At 43.1% G+C, this 14758-nt stretch overlaps 2 protein-coding genes across 6 annotated transcripts in view; both read right to left on the reverse strand.

Annotated features, from left to right (window-relative positions):
- Positions 1 to 501: 501 nt before the first annotated feature.
- On the reverse strand, positions 502 to 3644 carry LOC132874602 (uncharacterized). Of its 2 annotated transcripts, XM_060910913.1 has the most exons (5): positions 3371 to 3644; positions 2908 to 3118; positions 2697 to 2776; positions 2254 to 2400; positions 502 to 1919 (listed from the first exon to the last, which is right to left on the reverse strand). In XM_060910913.1, the coding sequence occupies exons 2-5, from the start codon at positions 2954 to 2956 to the stop codon at positions 1884 to 1886; spliced, it is 312 nt and encodes a 103-aa protein (XP_060766896.1). In that variant the 5' UTR covers positions 2957 to 3118; positions 3371 to 3644; the 3' UTR covers positions 502 to 1883. The 2 variants fall into 2 exon arrangements, with proteins under 2 accessions (XP_060766896.1, XP_060766895.1); XM_060910912.1 differs by having other exon boundaries at positions 2697 to 3118.
- A 10049-nt stretch (positions 3645 to 13693) lies between these two features.
- Positions 13694 to 14758, reverse strand: part of ipo9 (importin 9) — a 211830-nt gene continuing 210765 nt past the window's right edge. For all 4 annotated transcript variants that reach the window (XM_060910599.1, XM_060910601.1, XM_060910600.1 and 1 more), the window contains exons 23-24: positions 14544 to 14620; positions 13694 to 14463 (exon numbers count right to left, since the gene is read on the reverse strand). In XM_060910599.1, coding sequence (XP_060766582.1) covers positions 14353 to 14463; positions 14544 to 14620 — 188 coding nt within the window. In that variant the 3' untranslated portion in view covers positions 13694 to 14352. The remainder of the gene's footprint in view (positions 14464 to 14543; positions 14621 to 14758) is intronic.

The raw sequence follows: 14758 nt of genomic DNA on the forward strand, positions 1-14758 counted from the left end.
AGGAACAATGCAGTTTTCGTCCTGGTCGCGGAACACTGGACCAGCTCTATACCCTTCATAGGGTACTCGAAGGTTCATGGGAGTTTGCCCAACCAGTCCACATGTGCTTTGTAGATCTGGAGAAGGCATTTGACCATGTCCCTCGTGGTATTCTGTGGGGGGGTGGTTCGGGGCTCTTTGCTAAGGGCTGTCCGATTCCTGTACGAACGGAGGAGGAGTCTGGTTCGCATTGCCGGCAGTATTAAGTCAATATTAATTTAGGTTTTAAAAATAGATCTATTAAAATGAATGCAAAAAAACTGAAACGTGCATTAACACAAATCAGTCAACTGTAAGACACTAAAAGGGGGGAAAAGCTATACAAGGTATTTTTCAATTAATTGAAATACTGTGAAAGTACTTGAAAAACATTCATACTGCATTTTTCATTCACAGTACAAAACCATACATTTTTGTAAGTTTAAAAAAAACCCCACAAATTTTACAGTGACAATGGTAATACTGCTGCCAGTTGTTTGCCGTTTTTAATACAGTGCACATTTCAGTTAAACAATTCTGCAAGACAGCAAGAGTCATTGTTTAAAACTACAAATTGTTTAATACTATTCAAACGTCATTCCAACTATCTTACTTAGGCATGCGATTTACCAAAGACAATACTTTAACATGATCATACATTTCACTACTATCCATCCATCCATCTCCATCCATTCATTATCCAGGAAGCTGGAGCCAGTCTTGAACAGCTTCGGATGGGAGGCGGGGTCCACCCTGGGCAGGTTGGCCAATCCATCGCAGGGACAACACAATGTTCCTACACTAAGAATCATTTGAAAATTAATGACATTTAATGACATTTTTACACTCATTTTAATGACAATTCTATATGAATGCTATGCTAAGTTATATTCCAATGGACCAGTACATGATGAATTTAACAGTAAATAAAGCACAAGACATGTTGTACAATGTGAAAAAAATCTTTATTGATTTTTTTAGAATTCTTTTTTTTTTCCAAGAACTGTTCAAATCCCTGAAGGATTTTGTCTTTTCGTCCAACTCTTGTTTGGTTTCGATAAGTTCCTCCTTTTTAGACTTTCTTTTCGATCTAAGTGCGTTGGCCTGAGCCATTTTCTCTTTGGATTTGGCATTTTCCGCCTCTTCAGAAAGATGATCTGCATTTGTTTCAAGAGTGTCAATGACGGACTCCAGTGTTTTGCATTTTTTTCTTAACATATCTAATTCATCTTCCATGTCTTTTCTTTTTCTTTTCTTCACTCAATTTTTTTCTTTGATTTTCTTCAAGGTAATTCCTGTATCTCATTCTGGCAGCTGAGGCTGACTTCAACATATCCTTTGTGATCGGTACCCTGAAGTGGCCCCCCATAATCCTGAATAGCATCATACACTATGCGCTGTGCCACTACTGTGTCCTGATGTTGGTTATTCTGCAGTACCTCTTTGTTAACAGAGAAACCTCTTTCAACTGCGGCTTGTCCATGAGGCAAGATCAAGAGATTTCTACATACCTGCCACAGTTTTTCATATTTCTCCATATGGCTACTTAGGAACCTGTCTATTCTTGAGATAGATGGATCATAATCCTTGAATTGTTCATCCCTGGCCTCAGTGTCTAAGAAATCTTGCATCTCCCTGATAACATGCTCTCCATCTATGAGCCCTTCAGAGAGAATCTTAGCATGTACCATACTGTGAACAATGTTTTTCATTTTAGAAACACATGCATCTGGTTCACTGTGCATCTTTCGAGGATCTAAACACACTAGGTTACGAACTAATGGGTATTTCAATGGACTCTTGTCAAGGATTTTAGATGTCATTGCTTGCAACCCACTAGTCGCCTCCTGTTTGAATTCCATCAACTACCTAGAGCTTATGGTGTCGTTTCTGGAAAGCACCTGTTAAGCAAAGTAAACATTTAAAAGGCATTTAAAAATAAAACAATTTTCAACTTATATTTCTGGAATAAAAATAACAATGCATTAAGACAGCTGTTATTATGCAGAAATATAATCATTTCAAATTCACATATTTGCTTTTGATTAAAAGGGAATTCAGGCATGCTTTAGTTTATTACACCTGTGAACATATATGTTTCAAAAATCATAAATTCTACTTCTATACCAAAAATCCAATTTACGCTTGTATGAATGGGTATTATTACATAAATGTGTTTATTTTATGATTTTAATATTAGGAATCATATTATATAAATATGATACTGATACTTGCCTTCAAGGTTGCATCTGCAGCAAAGCCAACATCCACATGACTGTGATGCAGGTGAATATCCTTGTCCAAGACTTTGATTTTCACCAATTTTTCAGCAGAGTCGTGGATTGCAAGCTGTTCTTTCTTGATAAACCTCCTGAGCAAACCCTGTAATCAGACAACACATTGTTTAACTGTGAAGTCATCAGCTTAAAATTGGCAAAAAGACAATTAAAACTAAAGATTATTAAGATATTCAGATCAATTTATTAATCTAAATCATAAAAATTGTTAAAATTCTTTATAAATTATAGTACTTTAGATTAATAGGTAAGTATTTAAATTGGTTTATATACAAAACCATAATAACCCACAAAACCATAATAACCCACAAAACCACCGCCGAGATATATGGTAATCTCTGTAGTTTATATGCATTGAAATGTTTTAATGGAAATATTTACCTTCAGCAATTTCTTCAAATCTATGACCAGGAAAGGAAGGAGAGGTTGATCAGACTGGTACTTGGTCAGGAATGGAGTCACTGCCATTGACACAGCCAAGAAGAACTGGAATTTAGCCTTTATGAGCTTGTCTTTTCTTGCATTGAGGAGAACATCAAATGAAGTGTTGTTTGGATGAGATACTTTCTTAGCAACAACTGCCTCTACATACTTGATAACTCTGTCCCAAACTTCAAGTGCTCTTGTGAGGACCGGCTCATTTTCTAACCATCTGTGGCCACAAAACTTAAATGGAAAGTTTGAATCTGCCCCAGTTGTAAGACCATTAACAGTCATGTAATCTTCCCGTCTTGCAGGTGCATCTTTGAATAGTCTATACATACTACTTAGCACCTTCTCCAATGACCATGCACTGAAACAAGCTGAAAAAATATACACCATTAATTGTCAATTCATTAATATATAAAAAACTTAGACTACAAAATATAAAAGTAGTATAAACCATATAATATTTCAACAAGATGTAAAGTGTATCAAGGAATTTTCAAAACTGGGTTTTTCTACAAAATATATAATTGTAAAATATACAGGTATCCTTCTCAATAAAAAACACTGCATGTTACATTGCATTATTGTCTGAATATATTTAAACTAAATTCAAAAAGAACAAATACCCTTGAATGCATTGTGCATGGTATGGAGTCCACAGCTGCCAACCACTAACAACTGTTTGCTGAATTGATCTTTTTGCTGGTCTTGCATCATTTCTAAAAACTTCCAGTTTACATTGGGGCCATCCATTGAGATGCTCAAGAGATTTCTCAAATCCATATCCTTCACACATTCCTGAAAAAAAAAACACAGATACTTTGTATTATAACTTTAAATAGCAAACAAGAAGTGTCACAATAACCACTGAGCATAAGTTGTACACATAATTATATTTTAGTTTTGAAGATAACTGATAAAATTAAATTATGTATTTTCATAATAAATCTTATCACATGTTATTCCTAACTGATTATGTACACACTTTCAACATGGACTCATTTTACACATAAGTATAGATTATAAGATAACAATGCTTAAGTAATAACTTTATCATAACTTAAGGAAATGTTGATACATGTAGATGATTATAAATTAAAATACTTACATTGAAATGGCTGACCATGTCCACTGTTGTCGCATGTCCAAGGAACGCTGATCCAAGATAGTGAGTTTTCACAAGCTTGTTGTCTGGCTCTGCTTTAACATCACTGGACCAAAATCTGACATGAACGTCCATTTGTTTGAGCTTTGTTTTTTGGTTTAAGCTTTCATCAAACATTAAAACAAAGCTATCGGTACCAATGTTGTTGATCAGCTGTTTCAGAAAGTAAGGAGCCAGACCAAACCGCAGTAAGTGCGCGGTTTTATCTGCGCCACAACTGAATAATTTGGCGATCGCACTGTCGCTGAACATAGTCCTGAAATAGTCCTCTATGTTGGAATTTGAATTGTAAAAACTGTGTGTTGCGGCAGTCCGAAGTGTCCACAACAGTTCTGCCTTCAGAACATCCATACTATTTGTAGCGATATCTGACACTGTCATAGTTAAATTTTTCGAAGTCGTAGCAGTGGGCCTGTCGCTCCCGGTTCCTCCTTCAGTCGTTACAAATGACGTTATTTTATTCTTTTGCTGGCGCATAAGCTCTCGGTGTCGCTGACCTTCAGCGTGGGCGAACAACGCATTTTTTCCCATGTTTCCCAACGAACGTGTTTTTTTACACACACGGCAGTAGAAAGCGTATTTATCTGCATTTACCGGCGTGACCCACACTTTGAATGGTTCGTCTTCCAACCAACCTTCGTTGAATACGCACTTCCGTGCCGGTGGCATTATTATCACGTGTTTACTGTGATAGGGGTGAATGATTAACTATAATAGCGCCATTTATCAAACACGAGGTGAAATAGGATGATTGCGCATCATCTTCTGCGCATATTGAGATATTGAGAAATTCCGCTCTGTGATAGCCGCTCCTATTTTAAAGATTTGGCCAACTACGTAATTAATGACTTTTAATACGAAATTGTGGATTTTAATGACTTTTAATGACCTTAAAAAGAGAAAATTGGAATTAATGACTTTTAATGACGCGCAGGAACCTTGACAACCATTCACACTCACATTCACAGAGCCAATGAGAAGTGCTGTCAGCGTTGCTCCAAGATGTCTGGCCTGACAGTGGTGCAAGATTTAAAAATAAATAAAATAAATGTTATGCAACCTCAAAGCATAGTCTGCCAAAAAAAAAAAAAAAGATTACAAAACATTACATCCAAAGGGTAGTTACAGTAAATGATATGCGAACACTGATTTCTGCTGCAACTGGCTTGACTGCAGTTTCAAATGTGGGTTAACAACTGAGACTCTTGCACTTAATGCAAATCACACATTTAGAAATAGTTTAGAAGCATGTTGTGCTGGTGGTGGCATAACCAGAAATGAAATTCAGTGGGACAGGTCTAATGAATAAATCACAATTGTTTTCTTAATCTGTACTATGAAATTAAGTGCGGTGTACATGAGAATTTTAGTTGGATGTCAGGAGTAAAAGTAGTAAAAATTTATTTTATTAAGGCAAAATCTACTCTCAATCTTTATTATTAGTCTTTCTATATTAATAATGTTGCCATAAATAGTTGGACAATTCCAATGAAAACTATTAAAGTAACAGGTGAATATCGGGGAAAATTACATCTTATATTATAAATCCTGATCCTACTTTTCTTCTGCAGTAAACTCCAGCAGGCCACTGCTCTGGCTTTCACTTCATCTCTGGGCTTAATGTTTACATTCCAATTAGCTAATCTTGTTTCTTATTAAAGCAGGTGGTATCCCATAAAATGTGAATTTACAAAGTAATCTATTCATTTTAAACAAACAAACAAACAAACAAACAAACAAAAAAAACCCTTAATATAATAAATGTTATAACCTAATAGTGTGTGTACTCTCAATTTTGGTTAGCCATTATTTTTAATTTAGTTTGTAATTTCAGACCTTAATAAATAAAAAAAACCAAAAAAAACCAAAAATGCATTATAGACTTTGATTACGGCATTTCACAAAAATGCTGATGTGGCCCAGGCAAATTGGGTTTGATATCCCTGCTCTAAGAGATGCATTCATGCATCTCAAAAATCATTTATTCTACAAAGCTCATTGTGCGGTCCATTTTCTTTTACATTTCTTACAATTCCTCATGGGCGGCACGGTGGTGTAGTGGTTAGCGCTGTCGCCTCACAGCAAGAAGGTCCTGGGTTCGAGCCCTGGGGTCGGCGAGGGCCTTTCTGTGCGGAGTTTGCATGTTCTCCCCGTGTCCGCGTGGGTTTCCTCCGGGTGCTCCGGTTTCCCCCACAGTCCAAAGACATGCAGGTTAGGTTAACTGGTGACTCTAAATTGACCGTAGGTGTGAATGTGAGTGTGAATGGTTGTCTGTGTCTATGTGTCAGCCCTGTGATGACCTGGCGACTTGTCCAGGGTGTACCCCGCCTTTCGCCCGTAGTCAGCTGGGATAGGCTCCAGCTTGCCTGCGACCCTGTAGAAGGATAAAGCGGCTAGAGATAATGAGATGAATGAGACAATTCCTCATAGTTATCCTGTTGGAGCCATTAATCTACCAATTTCACTACTGTTTGCAACTTCTGCTATGTTTTTGGACCCTGATGATCACAGCTTGCTTATTTATTTTGTATTTATTTTCTTTAAAAAAGTGTTTGCACATTTAAAAATCTGTATACGTTAGACCAACCAAAACTTGCCACCAAGGGTCCTATGCACACCCAGGTTATTTAAAAAAAAAAAAAAAACTGTTTGGCTGCATGGTGGTACTAAAACACATTTTGGGCTGTAACTTATGAATCATTTGGCCAAGAGTCAGATTTTTTTTTAAGCCACCAAACAGCCAATCAAATTTCAGTCATCTGTCCACCATAAGGAAAAGAAAAAAAATACAGCAGTGCTTGAAAGTTTGTGAATTTTCTATATTTCTGCATAAATGACCTAAAACATCAGATTTTCACACAAGTCCTAAAAGTAGATAAAGAGAACCCAGTTAAACAAATGAGACAAAATATTACACTTGGTCATTTATTTGTTGAGGAAAATGATCCAATATTACATATCTGTGAGTGGCAAAAGTATGTGAACCTTTGCTTTCAGTATCTGGTGTGACCCCCTTATGCAGCAATAACTGCAACTAAACGTTTCCGGTAACTGTTGATCAGTCCTGCACACCGGCTTGGAGGAATTTTAGCCCATTCCTCCATACAGAACAGCTTCAACTCTGGGATGTTGGTGGGTTTCCTCACATGAACTGCTTGCTTCAGGTCCTTCCACAACATTTCCATTGGATTAAGGTCAGGACTTTGACTTGGCCATTCCAAAACATTAACTTTATTCTTCTTTAACCATTCTTTGGTAGAATGACTTGTGTGCTTAGGGTCGTTGCCTTGTAGCATGACCCACCTTCTCTTGAGATTCAGTTCATGGACAGATGTCCTGACATCTTCCTTTAGAATTCGCTGGTATAATTCAGAATTCATTGTTCCATCAATGATGGCAAGCCATCCTGGCCCAGATGCAGCAAAACAGGCCCAAACCGTGATACTACCACCACCATGTTTCACAGATGGGATAAGGCTCTTATGTTGGAATGCAGTATATTCCTTTCTCCAAACATAACACTTCTCATTTAAACCAAAAATTTCTATTTTGGTCTCATCCGTCCACAAAATATTTTTCCAACAGCCTTCTGGCTTGTCCACGTGATCTTTAGCAAACTGCAGACGAGCAGCAATGTTCTTTTTGGAGAGCAGTGGCTTTCTCCTTGCAACCCTGCCATGCACACCACTGTTGTTTAGTGTTCTCCTGATTGTGGACTCATGAACATTAGCCAATGTGAGAGAGGCCTTCAGTTGCTTAGAAGTTACCCTGGGGTCCTTTGTGACCTTGCCGACTATTACATGCCTTGCTCTTGAAGTGATCTTTGTTGGTCGACCACTCCTGGGGAGGGTAACAATGGTCTTGAATTTCCTCCATTTGTACACAGTCTGTCTGACTGTGGATTGGTGCAGTCCAAACTCTTTAGAGATGGTTTTGTAACCTTTTCCAGCCTCATGAGCATCAACAATGCTTTTTCTGAGGTCCTCAGAAATCTGTTTGTGCCATGATACACTTCCACAAACGTGTTATGAAGATCAGACTTTGATAAATCCCTGTTCTTTAAATAAAACAGGGTGCCCACTCACACCTGATTGTCATCCCATTGACTGAAAACACCCAACTCTAATTTCACCTTCAAATTAACTGCTAATCCTAGAGGTTCACATACTTTTGCCAGTCACAGATATGTCTCGTCTCGTCTTCTTCCGCTTATCCAGGACCGGGTCGCGGAGGCAGCAGTCTAAGCATGGAAGCCCAAACTTCCCTTTCCCCAGACACCTCGGCCAGCTCCTCGGGAAGAACACCGAGGCGTTCCCAGGCCAGCCGAGAGACATAGTCCCTCCAGCGTGTCCTGGGTCTTCCCCGGGGCCTCCTCCCGGGGGGACATGCCTGGAACACCTCCCCAGGGAGGCGTCCAGGAGGCATCTGAAAAAGATGGCCGAGCCACCTCAGCTGGTTCCTCTCGATGTGGAGGAGCAGCGGCTCTACTCCGAGCTCCTCCCGAGTGACTGTGCTTCTCACCCTATCTCTAAGGGAGCGCCCAGCCACCCTGCGAAGGAAACTCATTTCAGCCGCTTGTATCCGCGATCTTGTTCTTTCTGTCATTACCCAAAGCTCATGACCATAGGTGAGAGTCGGAACGTAGATCGACCGGTAAATTGAGAGCTTCGCCTTTTGGCTCAGCTCCTTCTTCACCACGACGGACCGGTAAAGCGACCGCATCACTGCGGAGGCTGCACCGATCCGCCTGTCGATCTCATGCTCCATCCTTCCCTCACTCGTGAACAAGATCCCGAGATACTTAAACTCCTCCACTTGAGGCAGGACTTCTCCACCAACCTGGAGAGGGCAAGCCACCCTTTTCCGGTCGAGAACCATGGCCTCGGACTTGGAGGTGCTGATTCTCATCCCAGCCGCTTCACACTCGACTGCAAACCGCCCCAGTGCATGCTGAAGGTCCTGGTTTGAAGAAGCCAACAGGACAACATCATCCGCAAAAAGCAGAGATGAAATCCTGTGGTTCCCAAACAGGATTCCTTCCGGCCCCTGGCTGCGCCTAGAAATTCTGTCCATAAAAATTATGAACAGAACCGGTGACAAAGGGCAGCCCTGACGGAGTCCAACATGCACTGGGAACAGGTCTGACTTACTGCCGGCAATGCGAACCAGACTCCTGCTCCGTTCGTACAGGGACCGGACAGCCCTTAGCAAAGAGCCCCGAACCCCATACTCCCGAAGCACCCCCCACAGAATACCACGGGGGACACGGTCGAATGCCTTCTCCAGATCCACAAAGCACATGTGGACTGGTTGGGCAAACTCCCATGAACCCTCGAGCACCCTATGAAGGGTATAGAGCTGGTCCAGTGTTCCGCGACCAGGACGAAAACCGCATTGCTCCTCCTGGATCCGAGGTTCGACTATTGGTCGAATTCTCCTCTCCAGTACCCTGGAGTAAACTTTCCCTGGGAGGCTGAGAAGTGTGATTCCCCTATAATTGGAGCACACTCTCCGGTCCCCTTTCTTAAAAAGAGGGACCACCACCCCAGTCTGCCACTCCAGAGGCACTGTCCCCGACCGCCACGCGATGTTGCAGAGGCGTGTCAACCAAGACAGCCCCACAACATCCAGAGACTTGAGATACTCAGGGCGGATCTCATCCACCCCCGGTGCCTTGCCACCGAGGAGCTTGCAAACCACCTCAGTGACTTCGGCTTGGGTAATGGACGAGTCCACCTCTGAGTCATCAGCCTCAGTCTCCTCAGTGGAAGACATGACGGTGGGATTGAGGAGATCCTCAAAGTATTCCTTCCACCGCCCGACAATGTCCCCAGTCGAGGTCAACAGCTCCCCACCCGCACTGTAAACAGTGTTGGCAGAGTACTGCTTCCCCCTCCTGAGGCGCCGGACGGTTTGCCAGAATTTCTTCGAGGCCGACCGATAGTCCTTCTCCATGGCCTCCCCGAACTCCTCCCAGTTCCGAGTTTTTGCCTCTGCAACTGCCCGAGCTGCAGCACGCCTGGCCTGCCGATACCCGTCGGCTGCCTCAGGAGTCCCGGAGGTCAACATGGCCCGATAGGACTCCTTCTTCAGCTTGACGGCATCCCTTACTTCCGGTGTCCACCACCGGGTTCGGGGATTGCCGCCATGACAGGCACCGGAGACCTTGCGGCCACAGCTCCGAACAGCTGCGTCCACAATGGAGGTAGAGAACATGGTCCACTCAGACTCAATGTCCCCCGCCTCCCTCGGAAGCTGGGAAAAGCTCTCCCGGAGGTGGGAGTTAAAGACCTCCCCAACAGAGTGCTCGGCCAGACGTTCCCAGCAGACCCTCACCATACGTTTGGGCCTGCCAGGTCTGTCCAGCTTCCTCCTCCGCCAGCGGATCCAACTCACCACCAGGTGGTGATCAGTTGACAACTCAGCCCCTCTCTTCACCCGAGTGTCCAAGACATAGAGTCGGAGATCAGATGACACGACTACAAAGTCGATCATCGACCTCTGACCTAAGGTGTCCTGGTGCCACGTGCACTTATGGACACCCCTATGCTCGAACATGGTGTTCGTTATGGACAAACTGTGACTAGCACAGAAGTCCAATAACAAAACACCACTCGGGTTCAGATCGGGGAGGCCGTTCCTCCCAACCACGCCCCTCCAGGTGTCACTGTCATCGCCCACGTGAGCATTGAAGTCCCCCAGTAGCACAATGGAGTCCCCAGTCTGAGCACCCCTCAGTACCTCTCCCAGGGACTCCAAGAAGGCCGGATACTCTATACTGCTATTTGGCCCGTAGGCACAAACAACAGCAAGAGCCCTCTCCCCAATCCGAAGGCGCAGAGAGGCGACCCTCTCGTTCACTAGGGTAAACTCCAACACATGGCGGCTGAGCTGGGGAGCTATAAGTAAGCCCACACCAGCCCGCCGCCGCTCACCATGGGCGACTCCAGAGAAGTGGAAAGTCCAGCCCCTCTCGAGGAGCTGGGTTCCAGAGCCCAAGCTGTGCGTGGAGGTGAGCCCGACTATCTCTAGCCGGTACCTCTCAACCTCCCGCACAAGCTCAGGCTCCTTCCCCCCCAGCGAAGTGACATTCCATGTCCCAACAGCCAGCCGCTGTGTCCGGGGATCAGGTCGTCGAGGCCCCTGCCTTCGACTGCCACCCAATCCACACTGCACCAAACCCCTACTGCTACCTCTGTGGGTGGTGAACCCACAGGAGGTCGGGCCCACGTCACCTCTTCGGGCTGAGCCCGGCCGGGCCCCATGGGCAAAGGCCCGGCCACCAAGCGCTCGCATACGAGCCCCAACCCCGGGCCTGGCTCCAGGGTGGGGCCCCGGCTGCGTCCTACCGGGCGACGTCACGGTCCTGGATTTTTTCTCCATAGGGGTTTTTTGGTGAACTGCTCTTGGTCTGGCCTGTCACCTAGGACCTGTCTGCCTTGGGAAACCCTAACAGGGGCATAATGCCCCCGACAACATAGCTCCTAGGATCATTCAAGCACACAAACCCCTCCACCACAATAAGGTGGCAGTTCTAGGAGGGGCAGATATGTAATATTGAATAATTTTCCTCAATAAATAAATGACCAAGCATAATATTTTTGTCTCATTTGTTTGACTGGGTTCTCGTTATCTACTTTTAGGACTTGTGTGGAAATCTGATGATGTTTTGAGTCATATTTATGCAGAAATATTGAAAATTCTAAAGGGTTCACAAACTTTCAAGCACCACTGTACATATAATATGCATGGTAGGGTTGCAAGGGGAAAGCTACTTCCTGTGTGTGTGTCTGGTTCCTCATTAATCCAGCATACCTCTCTATCCCCTTTAATAAAGTGCCAAATGAGAACCATTATTTCCTTTAGTCATCCTGTTAGGACAAAAGAGGGCAGTTGTTGGGTCTGAATCATCTGGCCCAATTTTAATCCCTCTATATTATCTCTGACAGGACATATTTATGCTTGGCTTGTGTATCATGTGTGAGAAGCTGCAGAATTTGAGTACCCACATCCTGTTATAAGAATATTGTTTTTCCATTTTGTCTCTTTGCTGAAGAATCCTGTTCTAAGAACATTGTTTTTCCATTTTGTCTCTTGCTGAAGAAACATTCTTTGAACACAGCTGTCATTCCCATTTTTTTTAGAGGGAGAGAGAGAGACAGAATGTTTTTCTGTTAAGCTATCGAACCATTTACCCAGATGTGGCATATCATGCACAATATATTCTTCTGTACTCAGAATAAACCTTAGACAATACAAGGCTTGACAACTGCATGTGTGTGTCTTTTCTTCTGGTCTCCTCAAACTCAAGACAGTCCGAAGGGAAACAGAGGAAGCTAGTCAGCCACTGAATTAGAATTCTAACAGGATAATTCTAAGAGAAGGACAACTGGTGAACCAGCGTATGTTAGTTTTGAAACAAATTTACTGGGGGAAAGAAACCTTGCATGACTGATTATAAACCAAGTGAATTCTCACTGAAAGCATTTCTGAAGTGCTTTAACTCATCTGTATTCAACAGTATGAGCGTCTTAAAGCACATCAGCGGAACTAGTGTTCAAATACACAATTCTATCAATCACAGTTTGACAGATGCTTTATTATTTTTATTAAGCTGTTATGGTTTACACAACAGACACTCTGTTTACTGGGAGTCTGTTAGAAGAAAAACAGAAAAGTGTGAGATCCTGCAGGATTAAACTGACCGTTATCATAATCTACAGCCACCACAGAGCCTCATACTTTATATGAACACAGTATTATGATTGTAGATTTCACAGAAAAGAAGCTGGAAATGTGATGCTAACAAGCGGACCAATCACAATTGATGCAGTGTGCATTGCCACGATGTGTAGTTACATTGGGGCAGGGCAGGGGGGCGGCCATCAGGCTAGATTCATTGCACAAGTATAAATTGGTCTTTATGAGGCATAGAACCAGCATGCACTATGGGAAGAAGGCAAGCTATCCATTGCTCAGAAAGGTTCTGCTGAGAAACTTTGGGTCCTGGCATTCATGTGGATGTTACTTTGAGAGACCACCTACCGAAACATTGTCTCATCTCATCTCATTATCTCTAGCCGCTTTATCCTTCTACAGGGTCGCAGGCAAGCTGGAGCCTATCCCAGCTGACTACGGGCGAAAGGCGGGGTACACCCTGGACAAGTCGCCCGGTCATCACAGGGCTGACACGTAGACACAGACAACCATTCACACTCACACCTACGGTCAATTTAGAGTCACCAGTTAACCTAACCTGCATGTCTTTGGACTGTGGGGGAAACCGGAGCACCCGGAGGAAACCCACGCGGACACGGGGAGAACATGCAAACTCCACACAGAAAGGCCCTCGCCGGCCCCGGGGCTCGAACCCAGGACCTTCTTGCTGTGAGGCGACAGCGCTAACCACTACACCACCGTGCCGCCCGAAACATTGTTGTAGACCAAAAATACACCCCTTCATGGTAATGTTATTCCTGGCACTGGACTTATCAGTATAACGGCACTGGACTTTCATCAGGATAACGTGCCCTGCTTCACTGCAAAAACTGTTCAGGAATGAGTTGAGGAACATGACAAAGAGCTCAAGGTGTTGACTTCGCCTCCAAATTCGCAAGATCTCAATCTGATCGAACATCTGGGGGATGTGCTGGACAAACAAGTCTGACTTATGAAGGCCCCAACTCGCAATTTACAGTACTTAAAGCATCTACTGCTAATGTCTTGGTCAGATAGCATAGATAGCAGATATAATGTCAGATAGCATAGCGACAAACACTGCCAGTAGTTGGAAAATTCATAGGTTTATTTTTAAACATATTCCCAGATTTCAGTAGGTACAAGAGAAGCTGATAATTACCATGGCATGGGGAATTTTTCACACCCACCCCATTCCATGGACATAAAGATGAGGATCATGATATCTCTGCATGACAAGCTTTGTGAATTTTTCCCAACATTAGCCACATCAAATTCATCTGTTGTCCACAAAAATCTATGCGCTCCTTTACAGAAAGATTGGTAAATCTCCACAAATTAATACAAGAGAGAACAGAGGACAAGATATTTTTTAATCAATCATTCTTGATATCAGTCCCCTTGCAAACAAACTGATCCCCTTCAAATACTTCTGTAATGCCTGAAGCCCCAATTAGTACACTTACTTTTGTGCCTTAACAGTATCATGTTCTTCAGCATGGGTTGCATACTCCGTGAACTTCAGTGGATTTCCTTTATATCTCATTAAGTATATAAGGAGACAGAACATGTCAATAAGTGCATTGTCTTTGAGGGGAAAAAAAAAAAGAAAAGCCCTCAGTTGGTTTTAGGGGTCACAAGTGCAGGTTAAAAAGCTTTCCAATGGCACTCCAGTCAAGTTTGCAAACATACAAGTGAGTGGCAAACAAGGGTACAGTTTTTCAAGTTGATGAGTACAGGTGCAGTTTAAATGCCAATGGACTGCAAAACCCTTCTCTCAGAGTCATTGAGATGGCCAAAAAACACGCTGTAACATGGTTGCTGGGCAAACTGAGACAGGAAATCTGTAAGATAGGCCTGGGGAACAGGGGGGAAAAAAGCCATTTATACAAGTTAAGACAGCCTTTTGCAGTACAGAGACATAGTGTGCAAGTTACCTGAAGATCTATTTGATATATCGGATCTTTTAAAGCATCTGGGTCATCTTCATCATCCTCCTCATAAAAATCATCATCTAAAAAGACAAAAACAAGTACATAAGGATTAACATAAAAGGAGTACATTCTTTATTAGTGCAAACAGATCCATGGTGATGGTTATCAAACTGGAAAAAGAAAGAGAAGCCATGCCCATCAAATAATACTAGGATGGA

This window comes from Neoarius graeffei, chromosome 26, assembly GCF_027579695.1.
Source record: "Neoarius graeffei isolate fNeoGra1 chromosome 26, fNeoGra1.pri, whole genome shotgun sequence".
NCBI lineage: Eukaryota > Metazoa > Chordata > Actinopteri > Siluriformes > Ariidae > Neoarius > Neoarius graeffei.